At 58.0% G+C, this 16,873-nt stretch overlaps 2 protein-coding genes across 5 annotated transcripts in view; one reads left to right on the top strand and one right to left on the bottom strand.

Moving 5' to 3' along the window:
- LOC103754918 (H(+)/Cl(-) exchange transporter 5) overlaps positions 1–3,660 on the top strand; it is a 40,264-nt gene extending 36,604 nt beyond the window's left edge. For all 4 annotated transcript variants that reach the window (XM_018083310.2, XM_008920795.3, XM_018083309.2 and 1 more), the window contains exons 12-13: positions 528–744; positions 2,023–3,660. In XM_018083310.2, coding sequence (XP_017938799.1) covers positions 528–744; positions 2,023–2,113 — 308 coding nt within the window. In that variant the 3' untranslated portion in view covers positions 2,114–3,660. The remainder of the gene's footprint in view (positions 1–527; positions 745–2,022) is intronic.
- A 5,195-nt stretch (positions 3,661–8,855) lies between these two features.
- Positions 8,856–13,857, bottom strand: LOC103754945 (tumor necrosis factor ligand superfamily member 10-like). The gene is made up of 4 exons (XM_018083256.3): positions 13,711–13,857; positions 13,432–13,468; positions 12,946–13,053; positions 8,856–10,614 (listed from the first exon to the last, which is right to left on the bottom strand). Exons 1-4 carry the CDS (start codon positions 13,807–13,809, stop codon positions 10,178–10,180), a joined length of 681 nt encoding a protein of 226 aa, XP_017938745.3. The 5' UTR covers positions 13,810–13,857; the 3' UTR covers positions 8,856–10,177.
- Between the last annotated feature and the right edge of the window lie 3,016 nt (positions 13,858–16,873).

Below are 16,873 nucleotides of genomic sequence, written 5' to 3' on the forward strand. Positions count from 1 at the left end.
CCTTGGCCTTGGGCAAAGCACGTTGTGGTCTCACCCCTGGGGTGGAACTTTGGAGACCTTGGAGGTTCTGCTGTCTCTTCTCCCAGGTAACAAGTAACAGGAGGAGAGGAAACGACGTGGAGTTGTGCCAGGGGAGGTTTAGGTTTAGGACATTGGGGAAAGTTTTTTCATGGGAAGGGTTGTCCAGCACTGGCACAGGCTGCCCAGGTGGTGTCACCATCCCTGGAAATGTTCAGAAAACGTGTGGATGTGGCACTTGAGGGCATGGTTAGTGGTGAACATGGTGGTGGTGCTGTGCTGATGGTTGGACTTGATCTTAAAGGTCTTTTCCAACCTTATTGACTCTGTGATTCCATTAGAAGAAAGGCTGGAAACATACTCCCTCCCTCAGTGGGGAAAGAAACAGCTCAGGTGAAAGGAAGGAATGGACTTCTAAGGACATCCAGTGTGGGCAGAGGAAGGGGAATGCTCTTCTATTTAGAAAAGGAAAGGAGGACTGATATTTAATCAGATATTTCTTCTTCCAGAAAACGCCCGGAAAAAGCAGGACGGGATCGTGAGCACTTCAATTATTTGTTTCACTGACTACTGTCCCCCACTGCCTCCGAGCTCCCCCTCTGTGCTGAAACTCAGGAGCATCCTGGACCTCAGTCCCTTCACAGTGACGGATGAAACGCCCATGGAAATCGTCGTGGATATTTTCCGCAAGCTGGGATTGCGCCAGTGCCTCGTCACTCACAACGGGTGAGAGCCCTGGGGGCCCTGGGTCAGAGCCTCCTCTGCTCTCAAGGGGCAAAGGGGACATCCATGGGCGTCCATGCTGGATGCTGGAGCAGTTTTTGCCTGGAAGAAGGGAATTGTGCCAGCCCAGTTCCAGCCGGAGCAGGAAGATAAGGGCTGTGAGGCAGAGGCCCAGCTCCTGTGCTGATGGGTCTCTGCAGCTGATGGGCTCAAACCCCCTCCCAAATCTGTCCATGTGTATCCTGGAATTTGCTTTGGTGCTGATAAGAGTAGTTTGAGGAGGGGAAGGATGAGAGCAAACTGAGTGATCCATTCCTGGAGCATGGCACCAGCAGGAATTCTCTCCCTGCTGTGGTGCCTTTGGATCAGCCACTGCCAGCTCCCCCCCCACCGCTCCGTGTGCTCTCCACGGATGTTCTTCCCAGCTCCCTCATTCCTGGCCTGTCTTTGGGCACCTTTTTAAGGCCCAGCTGCCAAAGACTGGGGCTTTAAAGAGCAGCACCACACACTGAAGTGGGTCTTTTTAGAGAAGAAGAAGTTAATGATTATTTATTTATTTAAAGACCTCATAGCAAGGTGGGGGTTGGGCTCTTCCAGGTAACAAGTGACAGGACAAGAGGAAGTGGCCTCAAGCTGTGCCAGGGCAGGTTCAGGTTGGATATCAGGAAGAATTTCTTCATGGAAGGGGTTGTTAAACATTGGAACTTCCCAGGGAGGTGGTGGAGTCCCCATCCCTGGAGGTGTCCAAGGAAAGACTGGATGTGGCACTCAGTGCTCTGGGCTGGGGACAAGGTGGGGATCGGGCACAGGGTGGACTTGATGGTCTTGGAGGTCTTTTCCAACCTTAAGAATTCCATGATTCTATGATTAATATTAGTCTTTTGGTTATAACCTCCTTACTTTTTTAGTGTAAAATACTGATGGAGTGTCTGCTGAAGTTTGTGAGTGTCACATTTCATAGAATCCCAGAAGTTTGAGTTGGAAGAGACCTTAAATCCCATCCAGTGCCACCCTCTGCCATAGGCAGGGACACCTCCCACCAGCCCAGGTTGCTCCAAGCCCTGTCCAACCTGGCCTTGGACACTTCCAGGGATGGGGCAGCCACAGCTTCTCTGGGCAACCTGTGCCAGGGCCTCCCCACCCTCACAGGGGAGAATCCTTTGGGTGAGGTGCCACTTCAGATCCCAAAAGGTTCTTCAGCCCCTGCAAGGGCCTCAAATAGCCCTGCCAGGGACCCTTCTGGGGGGTGTCAGTGCATTAAAAACATGTTTCATTTTCCAGGAAGCTGCTGGGGATCATCACCAAAAAGGATGTACTAAAGCACATTGCACAGATGGCCAACCAGGACCCAGAGTCCATCCTCTTCAACTAGAGGCAGACTGTAGGAATTGTGTGTCCACACACATGGAACTTTCTAGCCCATCCTGGATAGACTTTCCTATTTTTATTGAGACCATGGAACTGTTTCCAGAGTTTTCCTCCATGGAGCCGAAGAAGATAATTTTTTTTTCTACCAGATAACCAATTGCACTACAGAATCTGTGGAACAGGATCTTCTTTTTAGAAGAAAAATAGACTTTATTTACGTTGCTTTTGTGAAGTTGCATTGGAAAGATTTCATGAAGGAGTAAAAGCAAAATGTTAGAGAATTGTATTTCCTCCTCTTCTTTCATTGGAACTGTTGTTTCTAACCTGAGGAGGAAAATCCAAGGTGTTTGTGCACCTCCAGAGGTGTGGAAGGAGCAGGATGATCTTGCACAGTGGTGGCAGAGGGACATGGCTGTACTCAGGGTGGTGTATTCCCAATTAGCCACTTGGGAAAAATTAGAACCTTATAAAGCCAAAATAGGGGAGGGAAAATTAAAAATTGGCTGGCTGAGGCTGCTTGGCTGAAAGGAGATAAAAAAACACCAGACCAACCCTCCCCCTTAAAATTGGGCCCAGTTTCTGATTGGGAAGAAGCTGGTTTTAGTTAATTAGTGAATGTATTAATTACTCTGCCGCTGCCTTGCCAGGAGAACCCCAAGGAGGAGGCAGGAGGAGTTCACAGATGTATTCCCCTCCTGATCCCTTTTACAGATCCATGCCCAAGGATTCCACCTCCTTGATTTCCCTTGAGCATGTCATGAAAATCCCAGAGGCCAAGCCTGGCGTTCCTGCCCTTTCCCAAAACCCCCCGATGGTGTTGGACATTGCACAGGTGATCTCCTCCTCACCACCTGTCCCACCAGAGAACCCCACACCCAGAATGTCCACAGGGGTGTGTGTGCTGTTCCCTGCTCCTTCCTCACGCCAGATCCCAGCTGGAGAACTTCCAACACGGCCACTTCCCTGCGGCGCCGCTCCAGGTCTCCTTTGGCCAACAACTATGCAATAAACCCTCCCTAGCCTGGGCCACCATGTCCCTCTGTGCTCCTCAATCCCTGTCCCAGAGCTGACCAAATGATTTTCCTGTTAATAAAACTGTGCCCTTTCCCTGGAGCTGGGGAGCTTGATGGGTGCTTGGGGAAGCTGATGCTGTTCGTCACGGCCGCAGTTGTTTTACACTCCGTGATAAACCTGTTCTGGGGAGAGTGGGGACTCCTGGCTGGACTTGGCTGGAAGTTGGGTACAACTCAGACTCTCTCAAATGCAAACGAATTCCTCATCTTTCCATGGAGCAAAAGCCAGATACTTTATCTTCCAAAGCCATCCAGCAGCCCGTCCCTGCTGCTGCTGCTTTCAGCCAGCGGTGCTGTGGTGGTGTTGGAATTCTTGTACAGCTCAAAGCTGCCTCAGCTCGAGATGTCACTGACAGATCCTATTCCTTCTACTTGGAAAATAAATGCCTGGCCTGGTTTGTGGTGGTTTTGTGCAGGAGATGGTTGGAGTGCTTTGTGTGCTGCTTCAGCCCGGGCCAGCAGCAACTCTGCCTTTAAATGTCTGTTATTGTTCTATTTGGAGGGCAGGGGGATGCTCTGGGGATCTGGGGCTGAGTCCAGGGAGGAACCTGCCTTCTCCCACTCCCTGGGGGCTCCTTCCCAGGGATGCCTGTCCTGCACATGCTGGCTTCTCTTCCCTGTGGCACACTTGGAATACCAGAAAGACAAAGCTTTTCCACTTTTCTCTTTACCTTATCATATGTAGGAGGGCTCCAGCTTGAAAAATACAGTCCCTGCTTCAATTAGATCCACGATCCATGAGCAGATTCCTCTCCCAGTGGGGAGGCTGCAGCAGCCCAGTGCAAAGGTAAGGGCAGGAGGGTGCCAGAAGGGAAATCTGTGTGCAGTCTGAAGCATCCAGCTGGCTGGAGAGTCATCCCAGATGGAACATCCCAGCTGGCTGGTGGGTCATCCCAGCTGCTCCTGGGGAAGCAGAGGGCAGGGAGCACAATGTTGGAGGGGACAGCAGCTGCTCTGCCATCTGGGAACGCGGGCTTGGGGCAGGAAACACCTGCCCAGCAGCTCTTCAGCCTTCGGTTTGTCTGTCCCCGGGATTGTTTTTTTAGTGGGAGAGGTGTCCTGGAGAAACTCCTGCCTGGGAGGGTGAGAGTTTGGGAAAGGCAGGGAAAGCCCAGTAGGGCTGGGCTTTAGGGAGGCTCTGTCCTTGGTGTGGGAGGGATTTTGAGTCCTTATGTTGCCAAAGTAAATGTAGTGCCAATGGGAGAGTAGAATGGGAACATTCCAACAGTCCAGGGCCTTTCCATGCCTCCTGCTGGGCAGATCCTTTGCATTTGCATGTGGAAACTAATAATTTTCCTGCTTTAGTGGCTGGAGGTCTGGAACATGTGGGCAAGGTGGAAGTGGGAGCTTGGAGCTGGGCTTTGGAGCTGCTCTGCCTGTCTGCAAAGCCTGCCCACCCTGTTATTCCACAGAAATGGTGTCCGTGCCAAGAAAATCCTCATTCCAGCTCCAGGCCTATTTCTGAGCTGTAGTTCTCTTTGTAGGGAAACCTGCAGCAAAATTACCTGATCCTTGTTGCTGTGTTGGCTCCAGCAGGGATGCAGGACATGAGGCACATGTGGGGAGGTTGCAGGGATGGATGGATGTATCACTCCATACTGGGATTGGTGCTTCCCTTCCCTAGTGAGCTGTGGGCTGTACCAGCTCTTGGCTGTTCCCCATCTGCTTTCATTGAATTCCTTTAATTTCTACAAAAACAATCCCTCTCTGGCTCCACTCTGACAGAGGGCAGGGTTAGTTTGGAAATCCTTCCCTGTGAGGGTGGGGAGGCCCTGGCACAGGTTGCCCAGAGAAGCTGTGGCTGCCCCATCCCTGGAAGTGTCCAAGGCCAGGTTGGACGGGGCTTGGAGCAACCTGGGCTAGTGGAAGGTGTCCCTGCCCATGGCAGGGGGTGGAACGAGATGAGCTTCAAGGTCCTTGCAGCCCAAACCAGTCTGGGATTCATCAAAACCTCTGTGCAGCAGAGAAACTGAGAAACCCCTTCCCTGGGGCACTTCCAGCTCCTGAGAAGTGTTTTGCCCTGTCCAGTTCTTGCTCTTTACTCCAGGAGGAGCCCTGGGATTCCCTTCAGCAGACAGCTGTGGATGCAGGTCAGAGCTGGAGATGAGTAACCCAGGAGGAAGGGACCTGGAGGGGGTTACCATATCCTTTTTATGACAGATGATATTTGGGAGTCTCCTGGGTTTGAGGGCTGGCTGTGCTCAGCTGTTGGATGCAGGATGGGAGTGGGAGGAGGTGACTTTGAGCCTCCCTGCCTGTGGCAGGGGCTTGGGAGGAGCTGGTCTTTAAGGTCCCAACTCAAACCAGTCTGTGATTCCAGGACTCCATCCTAGAGCTGGGGTTTGAACGGGACAGAAAACGGAGAATTTCCTTTAAAAGTGGAATTATCTTTTCCTGGTGCCTCCAGCTCCTCTCGTCGGGGAAATAATAAAGGGGAAAACTGCGTGTCTGTGGTGCACGAGGCCCGTGAGCCTGGATCGAGCTGGCTCAGCACTTTCCTTGTGTACAGCTCCGTCATTCCCAAGGGCAGAGCCGGGGCGGGGCCGGGGCCGCTGCCAGCGGGGATGTGTCTGCGAGGGAATGGGGAGGAATGGGGAGGAACAGCCGCTGCAATCAGGGGCTGCTGCTGCGAGCCAGAGGGGAAAGGCAACTGGCAGTGGCAAAGGAGAGAAACCCCCTGCGGAGTAAAGAAATCCCCCTAAATTCATCAGTGGGACCCCAGGGAAGGGGCTGGGAGCAGCACAGCTGAGATGGGATCGGACTAAATGGCCTTTAAAGGTCCTTCCAGCCCAAACCATCTGTGATTCCGTGATGGATGAACTCCGGGCTCCTGCCTGCGGCAGCGCTGGGTCCCCTCTGCTTGGTCACGGTGCCCCAGCAGGAATGTTTTCCCAAGGGTTTATCGAGCATCCCGCCTCCTGCAGCTCCATGAATCCTTCGTGCTGTAGCAAAAAGGGTTTCTGGTTTTGTCTCCCTTTTTCCAGGCTGAATTACTGCCCGGGGGGGAGCGGTGGCTGGTGAGGTGCCCTGCGTACCCTGGGGCAGAGCGTGGGGTGCCAGCAGCGATGGTGGGGTCACACCCCGCTGCCTTTCTTTGTGTGCTTTATTTACAATGTCCCAAGGAATGATTTCCTGGGGCGGTGACGTGTTTTTTTGGAGTGGATTTCCTCCTCCCGCCACAAACTCGGCCCGGGCTGGGGACTTGAAAGTAAAACAAGATCTTGTCTGGGAGGAGATGGAGACTTGGAGGTAGTGATGAGGCTGGCTCGTAACAACAAACGGGGAAAAAAAAGAGCCTTTGAACGCAGGATTTATTTAGAGACAAAGGGTCGGGGCCGTGAACGCCCTGGGCTGGGCTCCTCTGCACTGAGGTAAAAGCAGCTCCTCTGCAGGGGAGATAAGAGGGTCCTTTGTCGGTGGCTGCAGGAAGCAGTTTCTGCCTGGATTGAATCCACGTGGAGAGGCCAGGAGAAATCAGGTCAATGTGGAATTGTTATTAGTGCAGCAGTGACCCCACCCCACCCGTCTGGTTTAGAGCAGGAGGGGATCATAAACTCATGGAATGGTTTAGGTTGGGAGGGACCTTAAAGATCAGCCACCCCCTGCCATGGGCAGGGACACCTTCCACCAGCCCAGGTTGCTCCAAGCCCCGTCCAACCTGGCCTTGGACACTTCCAGGGATCCAGGGGCAGCCACAGCTTCTCTGGGCAACCTGTGCCAGGGCCTCACCACCCTCCTGGGGAAGAATTCCTTCCTAATATCCCATCTAACCCTGCCCTCCTTTGGCCCAAGGCTATCGAGGAAGGGTTGGGAGCTCTTGGAGCTGTCACCACAAGGATGTGCTGCCTGGGGAGCTGGAGCTCTCTCTTTGGGGGAATTTCATTATTTCATCTGCACTGCTCTGAGCTGGAGGGATGTGCTGGCACAGGAGGCACTGGGAAAGCAGCCCTGGATTGTGTGGGATGATCTGCCCTGTCTTTGGCACTGGAAAGCCAAACTGCTCCTCACTGTGGGAGAGGTTTGGTCCCTGCACTGAGGCTCCTGTTCCCCCAGGGCAAGTGTTGTGTTCCCACAGCACGTCCCCACCTGCCCTGGCCTCACCCAGCTCTGCCCTCAGCTGGAGGGAGGGATCTGGCCGGGATCCAGAGGGAAGGCCACAGCCTCTGCTGCTGCTGAGCATGTCCAGCAGTGCAGTACCAGGTGAAACTTTGGGCACTATGTTTGTTGAAGTATTTGACGTAACTGCATTGTTCCCCAGACTGAGTTAGATGCAAATGAAGTGAATTGGTGATGCCAGAAATAAAGAGTTTCCCCAGATAGGGGGACTGTTGTAACATTATTTAGTAATGAATCTGTTGAAAGCAAATGTCTGTTGTGGCTCCACCACACCCCTCCTTCCAAGACTTCAAGAATTGGTGGTGTTTCTACTCTTGCTTGTCTTTAAAAAAAAAAGCCTAAAGAAAACAGATTTTGAGAAGTATGTAGCAGGATCAGCTCAATCCTTTGATGCAAAAGTGATTTAGTGACCATTGACTCTCCAATAGGAGCTACAGTGAACTTGTCAGGAATACTCAAGTTAAAATAGTGAGATGTCTTTTTTAATAAACAACTTTAAGAATAAAAAAAAAAATCTCTATGAGAAGTCTTCCATATTTTGGTTTATTTGCTTCCTCAGTTGGAGAGAAGTGTTGCATCCTCACCCAGGTCTCTCCACACTTTGTTCTTCTCTCTCCCCTGGAGCATGTCCTGGGGCAGGCAGTGTTGGTGCAGGGAGGTTTTGGTGGAGGCTGGGTTTTTCTGCTGCCACCCAATCCAGGTGTTGTCCAGGTGGGAACAGCCAGCCAAGCTGCATGTCCCTGGCCAGGCTGAGCCCATCTGCTGGAAGCACCAGGGCAGGGAAGGGGCAGAGGGGGGGCTGAGTCTGCTCTGGGCACCCCGTGCCACTGCCTCACCGCCCTCACAGAGAGGAATTCCATCCCGTCTCTCTTTGCACCACTCATCTCTCCCCAGACGGGGCGAGGCTGCTCTTTGCCCTGACGCTGGTGGAGTTCTCCTTCCCTGATCCATCCACCCACGAGCCCTCTCCTTTCCAGGAAAGTGGAGTGGCCCATGGCCCGCTGGCGCCGGGCCCGGCTCTCCCCGCTCACGCACACGGGGCTGCTTTCCCTGCTTCCTTCCCGGCAAACACAACCTCCTGCCGGCTCCATCGGGCCATGGCCACTTTAAACCCCCTTTCAAAGGAAATCTTGGAACCACCTGCTGCATTTCCTGCAGCCCTGGCTTGGCTGGTTCAGCCCTGAGCTCCCGTGGCTGCTGCCAGAGGAGCCAGGATGCGGAGCCGGGATGAACTCAGTGCTCACCAAGGGGGGAGTTTGGGACTGGTGGGGATGTCAAGAGCCCTGGAAGTCCCATTCCTGTTGTGGGTCACCAAGGTGGCTGGGACAGGAGGAGGTGGGACGAGAGGTGGAGGGAAAGGGATCATTTTCAACGTGGTTTTGGAATGGAAGGGTTTGGAATGCGCTTTTGGGTTTTGTTTGCTTTGGGCAAGAGCCCAACGTGCCCCAGGGCCAAGTGCTGCAGAGCTGAGGCTCAGCTCAGCTCCCTCTATCCCTCCACCCCTCTGTTCCTCCCTCCCCCCATGGTGACTGGGGATATGGGACCCTGCAGCCCTGCCATGGGGGGATCAGCCCTGTGACCCTCTTGGAGGCAGCAGGAGGATGCTCTCTGCGCTCTCTGGCTTTGGATGAGTTTTTGGAGGCTCTGGGTGCCAGGGTGGCACCGTGCCCCTGGGAGGGTTGTGTCAGCCCCCCTGGAGCAGGAGCCTGCAGGAGATGGGGGCTGGTGAGTGGGAATGCCCAGCACCTGGGGGTGTGGAGGGATGTGGGAACCACCTGGCTCAGCCCCCCAGGCCCAGCCAAGGATGCAGAGGGCGGGGGGTCAGGCCTGGAAAGCTGTGGGAGCAATGGCAGGAGCCAGGAGCAGCCCCTGCCCAGCCACGGCGTGGTGGGGACTCACTGTGGCACCCCGGGGTCTGGCTGGGCCTTGGGCTGGGCCCTGCCTGAACCCCTCTTTGGCCTCTGAGGTGGCCTCCATCACCTGGGGTGGGTTTGGTCCCTCCAAGGTCCTGCCATGACCTCTGGGCTCACCCGGTGCTGGAATCCTGCAGATGAAGGACTGCCAGGGGTGAGGAAGCGGGGGCTGCGCTGGTCCCTCAGGGCTGGGGGGGACAAAATCCCCAAGGGAAGAGGTGCTTGGGCAGCAGTGATGGAGAGCTCCTGGTCCTGTGCAGCCTGGCTGGGGCACCACACTCCCCAGTGCCACGTGCCGGGTGTGGTGCCGGGGCTGGCGACTGCTCCGACGTGGCCGTCCTGCTCTTTGCCCTCCCTGGAGCCCATCACTGGCGTGGCCCCAGGTTTCTGATCTGCCCAAACCGAAACTCCTTTGCTCCTTTCCAGAGGCTGACGCTGGATCTGCCCCATCCCTGCAGGCAGTGGCCTGGGGGTGCCAGCCCTGTGCCCCCTGTGCTGCTGCTCCCTGCTCACCTTGGCTGCTGCCCCAGCACCTCCAGCCCAGGGTCCTTGGCACCCACAGCCCAGCTGGGGCTGTCCCTGCCCGAGGTGGGGTCAGACTCGTGGAGGGTCACCCCATCACGGGGACACTGTGTCTTGCCATGGCGGGTGTGGCCCTGGTGCCCTTCCTGCTGCAGGGAGCCACTGGGAGCTGATGTGCCACCAGGGCTGGGATGTCTCCCATCGTGCATGTCCTCTGTAGGTCCTTGGGGATCCTTCCAGGGTCTCAGGCTTCCTCCCACCTGGATGGTGGCCCCAAGCAGAGCAGGTCCCTGCGGGCAGCCACGCCTCGTGCCCTCTTTGGTTTGTCCCTCACCGCAAAGGACAAGACACACCGGGAAGGACCCTGTGCCACCCCCTATCCATTGGGCCGCTGTCCTGGGGCCACGTGGGAGCATCAGCGGGCAGGTGGGAGCAGAGGGGGTGTCAGAGGTCGAGCCGGAAGGCCCCGAAGTAACTGGCAGCTGCGTCGTTGTAGTCGATGGCCAAGGAGGACACGGAGATGAAGAGCTCGTCGCCGGCCTTGAGCTCGAACAGTCCGCCCTGGTAGAGCGCGTGCAGCCCGTAGTCCGCCTCGGGTGCCCAGCACTTGGTGCCCACGCCCTTGAGCAGCAGGATGGGCTGGCTGTGGGGTGGCTGCCACTGGATGCACTGCACGAGCTGCGGGCCCGACTCCTGGGCGCCGGCGCTGCGGTAGCGGAAATAGATCTGGGAGTACACGTAGTACTTGCCCGGCTGCTGGACCCGGAGCCGCCCGTCGCGGTAGGTGATGTTCTGCAGGTGGGAGTGCAGGGTGCTGTGCTCCCAGCGGGTGATGGCGTGGCGGCACGACTGAGACAGGTTCCCGAAGCGCTCCGAGGCTCCTGGGGAAAGGGAGGGTCACTGAGGGGAGCGGCCTGGCAGGTTCAGGTGAAGGGGAGGGGGTGGCTCTAACTCTCTCCCACTCCGGAGGGATGGGGAAGGTGGCCTTGGACTGGTCCCCATCTGCCACCCAAAGTCTCCTNACAACCTGCCGGGACCCCGGGGATGCCGAGCACAGCCGCAGGGTGGTCTCCAACCCTAAATTCCCTGTGGGAGCCACCGTGCAGTATGTCTGTGACAAAGGCTATGTCCTGGCGGGTGCTGGGACTCTCACCTGCCATGACCGTGCTGCAGGGGGGCCCAAGTGGAGCGACCGTCTCCCCAAGTGCATCCGTGAGTTGGGTACCCCCTCCCTGGGCATGTCACCCAAGCTGATGGCGAGCGCTGATGCCACCATACCACTGCCCTGCAGCAGAGACATACGAGCCCTGCCACAACCCCGGTGTGCCGGCGGGCGGGAGGCAGAACCCGGAGCGGCGGCTGTACCCGGCAGGAGCCACCTTACACTTCTCCTGCACCGCCGGCCGGGCGCTACTGGGCGAGGGCAGCCTGCGCTGCCTGCCCGGGCACCCCTCGCGCTGGAGCGGCCCCCCTCCCATCTGCAAGGCGGGTGAGAGGACCCCCACACACACCCCAGCACCCCACTGGTATTGCTTGGCATCCCGCTTCTCACTCCACCCTTTCTTTCTTTCTTTCTTTCACCCTCTGCAGCCTCTTATGATGAGTTTTACAGCAACCGCAACCTGGATGGTAAGGGCAAGGGGGCGTTGGGGTGCCGGTGTGTAGAGGGGCACCTGGGGTGCGGCCGTTGTGGGGTGTCCCCTCAGTGAGCCCCCAACTTTCCCACACAGCTGTAGCCAAGGCCGTGCCCTCGGGGACAGCACTGGAGGGCACCAACGTTGCCATCGCTGTCTTCCTGCCCGTGCTGGTGGTGGCCCTGCTCATCGGGGGCATTTATCTCTACTTCTCCAAGTGAGTGGCCCACTGGCCCCTGTCGCCCCGTGGGGTACTCGTGGCCCCCCTGCTGCCTGCCCCAGCTGCCCTCTCTCCCCACAGGCTCCAGGGGAAGCCGGCCCTGCAGCTGCCCCTTGCTGGCTCCCACCCCTACGACCATATCACCGTGGAGTCAGCTTTCGACAATCCCACCTATGAGACAGGAGTAAGTACTGGCCCCCACACCCCTTGACTGGGGCTGGGCACCCCAGAGACCCTACATCTCACAGGCACCTGGGTCAGGAGCTGTGCATGGGCTGGGGCAGGTGTGGGATGGGGTCTTGTGTTCCAGGGACAGTGTATTAGATAGGACATCCATCCGGGGACCACACATAGGATGGGACAACCATCCCAGGACCATTCACAGGATGGACATTAATCTAGGAACCACACATGGGGTGGGACATGCATCCAGAGACCACACATCAGCTGGGATGTCCATCCAGGGACCGTGCACAGGGACAACACGTGGGATGGAATGCCTATCCAGGGGCTGTTCACAGGATGGGACGTCCATCTAGGCACCACACATCAGTCTGGGATATCCAGCTGGGATATCCATCAAGGGATCAGCTGGAACATTCATCCCAGGCACTATGCATTAGATTGGACATCCATCCAGGAACTACACACGGGACTGAGTATCTGTCCAGGGACCACACATGGGATGGTACCTGCATCCCCAGGGCCATCTGTGGTCTGGGATGTGCCCCCAGGTCCCTACGGGGTGGGAGATGCCCTGTCCCCGCCCAAGGCACCCCGTCACGCTGCCGAGTGTCCAACCCCTTGCAGTCTGTTTTCTTTGCAGGACACGAGGGAGTATGAGGTGTCCATCTAGGCGTGGGCAGTGTGGAGCTGGGCACCGCAGCCACCCCTCCCGGGCCTCCCCGTGCCCACCGGCCCCCGGCACGGGCCGGGAACACCTCTCCCAAGGAGACTCAAGCCGAGCGCTTGGCGGGACCCACCTGGGCACCGGCCACCCCCCTGCCACCTCCAGCCCACCCAGACCCCTGTGGGGTCTGTCCGAGCCCCACTGTCACCCAGCCCCCCACACCGGGCTCATGGGGGGCTGAGCCAGGGGGTGGCTCTAACTCTCTCCCACTCCGGAGGGATGGGGAAGGTGGCCTTGGACTGGTCCCCATCTGCCACCCAAAGTCTCCTCCCATGCTGGTCCTTTGCCCTTTGGGAGAGGTCTCTCCCCTGTTCCCGTCTCGGACACCACCTGGTGCCCAGTGGGGCTCCCCAACCTCCTTGTCCTGGTCACCCGCCCTTTGGGGGAGTCCTCTCCCCTGTTCCCATCTTGGAAACCCACTGGTGCCCAGTGGGACGCCCCGACTCACCATCCTGGGTCAGGCTCTGAGGGCGGAGGGTGAGATGTGCCGAGGGCTTCCCAGCTGTTTTGGGAGGAACCTGCCCCTCTGAGGTGTTGAAGTAGCTCCTCCGGGCCTCTGCAGGACAGGGACAGTCAGCTGTAGAGGACCAAGTGTGGGGACACCCAGCCCTGTGCCAGCAGGGCAGGGAAATGCCCCACTGACCCATCAGAGAGGAAGGTTATTTGGGGTCTTGTCAATCATTATCTAACGTGTCTGAGCTATCCCATGGCCCTGGTTCCCTGGACTCCAGACAGGTGGACATGGCTGTCCCTCCAGCCCATTCCTGGGACTTGTGCCCTTCACCCCCAGTGGGAAGGTTCTCCCCTCTCCCGCCCAGCTCACAGCACCAGAGTCAGGGCTGGAGCCCACCAGCCCCTCCCGCTGCTGACATCCCGGTGTGTGCACGTGGATCCCAGCTCCGGCCGCTCCCCCGGAGCTGGGAGAGGGACTCACCCTTCACCGCGCTCCTGCGGAGGATGTTCTCTGTCACCTGGGCCACAGAGAGGAGAAGGTCCCACGGTTAAAGGTGAAACAGGGGTTTCCCACACCCCAGCTCCTCCTCCAAGCCCCCGTCACCCTGTTTGTCACACTGTCTCTGTGCCCCACCATCTCCTTGCTGTGGAGGGCCTGGGTCCAGCCCCCTCCTTAAACCATCCTTGCCATTCCCCCCCTCCTACCCCTGCAGGGAGGTAGCCGGGGGGTCTCCCATCCTCCCCTGGTCCCCAGGCTCACCGTGGCCACGTAGGCTTTGATGGTGCTGGCCAGCTTGAGGCAGGTCTGGCTGCTGCTCAGCTCCTCCAGGCTGGAGCCCTCGGGCTGCTGGTTGAGCATCTGCAGACACCGCAGCTCTTCTGAACTCCCCGGAGCCTGGGATTTCAGCTGGGATGGGAACAAACCGGGATGTCAAACTGGGACGGACAGAGGGGGCAATGGGGGATCCCAGTGGGGCATGGACATGGGACAGCCACCTTCAGCTTGGCTCCTCCAGCACCAGGGGGGCTCAGAGAAGGCCCCTGAGGTGCCCCAGTCCCAGAGCTGGCAGTGGGACAGGAGGCACCACCAGGATGCAAACCTGGCTGTGTCTCCTGTGTAGGATGGAGGGGGTGGTGGGAGGCTGGGTGGATCTGAGTTCAGGCAAAGTTCTGTTTTTTGTGGATTGGACATGCTAAATCTCATCTTGTCCTCCCGTGATCCTTTGCAGAAGCCCATCCCAGTGCTTCTGGAAGCACTCCAGCCCCTTTCATGGAGTTCCAACGCCAAGCGGGAGGTGGAGGCGGAGGAGGAGGCAGGACTCGAGGACTCTTACAAGCCACAGAACACCAAGTAAATAACCCAAAATTCCCCTTATCCATCTTCTTATCTCTTCCTCCCTCCCCCGGGGAAAATGAGGCTTCTCCAGCTCCAGGAAGTGCTCACTGCTCTGGGGCAGAAGCTGCCCCACCAGCCTTGGCTCCGTGGGCTCTGGAGGCACGAGCTGCTGCAGGAGGCTGGACGTGCCTGGGCAGCCAGGGCCACGCTCCTCCTGCTTCCCCACCTGAGCTGGGATTGCAAAACAAGCTCTGGCACAGCTTGGCTCTTCCAACTGCCGAGCTGGGACCCTGAGCAGTGCCAGGGCAGCCCAGGCAGGTCTTGGGCACTTCCCTGTGCTGGCTTGTGGTTTGGGATGGGAAGCCTTCCCTTCCCCTGGCCAGCTGCCCTTCCCCAGCTGTCCCGGGGCTGTCCCGGCTCCGCTCTGGCCGTGGTGTGGCTGTGGTGACCCTCACATCTGGTGGCCACAGGGTCACCCCACACTGTGCTGCTGTCTAGGGCATGGGGAAACTGGGGCACAGATGGAATGGCTGCCCTGAAATCAGTGTGCCAGGAGCTGGGAACGAACACACTGGCACGTTGGCCACCCTACCTCTGTCACATGGGTGGTTTCCAGATCCCAGGACAGACCCAGGAGGCTTTGGGTCGTCACCCAGGGCTTGGCCACCTCCAGCACCCCCAGACCCCTCCCCTCCACAGCTGTGGGTACTCACTGCCTCACACCAGTATGTGCTCACCTTTGGGATCTATATCCCATCTACATGTGGATATACCTCTATATCAACAGAATATTGGGATCAATACAGCCTCTATATCAACAGAATATTGGGATCAATACAGCCTCTAGATCTGCAGAATATTGGGATCAATACAGCCTCTAGATCCACAGAATACTGGGATCAATAGAGCCTCTATATCCACAGGATAATGGGATCAACAGAGACTCTGTATCTGCAGGACAGCCCCGTGATGTCAGATTGAAGGGATTTGGGTTCCTTTCTGCACTCTTGTGCCCCTGGCTGGACCTGCCAGGGGGGCACGATTCCCTGTGGATGGGCTGTGGGTGACCCTGGAGGGTTTTCCCTGCACACACCTGCCCGCCCAGGTGGGTGCCGGTGGTGCCAAGGCAGTGAATCCCGAGGGATGGGGCTGTTCCCGTGGCATCCCCGCGGCGGGTGCGTGTTCGGGCAGGGCAGTGCACACACCTCCGGGCTGCCCGGAGCGCTGACTGAGTGTGCCCGCGGAACCGGGGTCAGCCCGGCCCGGGGAGGGGCTGGAGCGAGTCCAGAGGAGACCACGGAGATGCTCCGAGGGCTGGAGCCCCTCTGCTCTGGAGTCATGCTGGGAGAGCTGGAGGTGTTCAGTCTGGAGAAGAGAAGGCTCCAGGGAGAACTTAAGAGCCCCTTCCAGGGCCTAAAGAGGCTCCAGGAGACTGACTCCCTGTTCCCAGCACAGATCTCAGGAGGGATCCAGTGACCGGCCGCTGAAATCAGCCCCAATCGGTCCATTTCCGTGGTTTCCCCCTCCCTGCAGCTCTTCCCTGGGGCTCTGTCTCCCTCATTCGCCTGCTCTCTCCAGCGCCTTTCACGCGGCGCCTTTCATGTAAATCCCTCACAGCGGGATCACACGTGACTCAGGGATGGAAACAAAGCCCAAAGGAGGGCTGGAGCCCTCTCCAAAGGATGCTCCAGACAGGCTGTTTATTCCTCCGTGGGCTGGGCTTTTCCCTTTTCCCCGTCTCCGGTGTGGTTTGTGGAATGTCTGGCACTGCAGGACTCGTTTCTTGCCGGACCCTCAGGGATGAGGGTGCCCTCCACGGCGGCCTCGAGTTTCCCTCTCCCCCTGGATCTCTCGTCTGGTGTTTCCCTGACGCTGCTGGGGGGTTGTTGTGGGTTGGAATCAGCGGCTGGGGGGAGCTGGGAGGGTGTTGGCATGATCGTGGCCAAGTTTGTGAGTGATTTGGCCCGAGTGACCCCACGGGAGGTGGGAACGGCGGGATCCCAGCACAGTTGTTGGGATTGCACAGGAGCAAGAGCACAAGAGCTGCTGGAATGGGGTGGGGGGTGTGCTGGTATGGGGGTCCCAGCATTTCACAGAGCGAGTGAGGAGGATTTGGGGGTCCTGGAGTGTGGAAGAGTTGGGAATGGAGGAAGGGGAAGACGAAGCAGGAACCAGGGGTCGGCGGGGCCCGGAGCCCAAGGAAACCCCCCCCCCCCCATCCACTTCTGGGGCTGGAGACTCTGATGGGACCCCAGGGCAGGGCCCCCTTCCAATGAGGACCTTCAGCTCCAGGCAGAGCCCAGGACAAAGGCTCTGTCTCTCCACATCTGGATCCGCGACAGTGTCCACCCCTCCCTCCTCGCCTCCACATCTGGATCTGCAGCTCCGGGCGGAGCTCGGGCAGTGTCCACCCCGCATTCCACATCTGGATCCGCGGCTCCCTGGGGGGCCGGGGGCAGTGTCCACCCCCTCCCCTGCCCCCACATCTGGATCCGCGGCTCCCTGTGGAGCTGGAGACGGTCTCAACCCCCCATTCCACATCTGGATCCGCGGCTCCCGGGGGGCCCGGGGCAGTGCCGGTCGCTGC

This window comes from Manacus vitellinus, unplaced genomic scaffold (genome assembly GCF_001715985.3).
Source record: "Manacus vitellinus isolate BGI_N305 unplaced genomic scaffold, ASM171598v3 scaffold_62_pilon, whole genome shotgun sequence".
Lineage (NCBI taxonomy): Eukaryota > Metazoa > Chordata > Aves > Passeriformes > Pipridae > Manacus > Manacus vitellinus.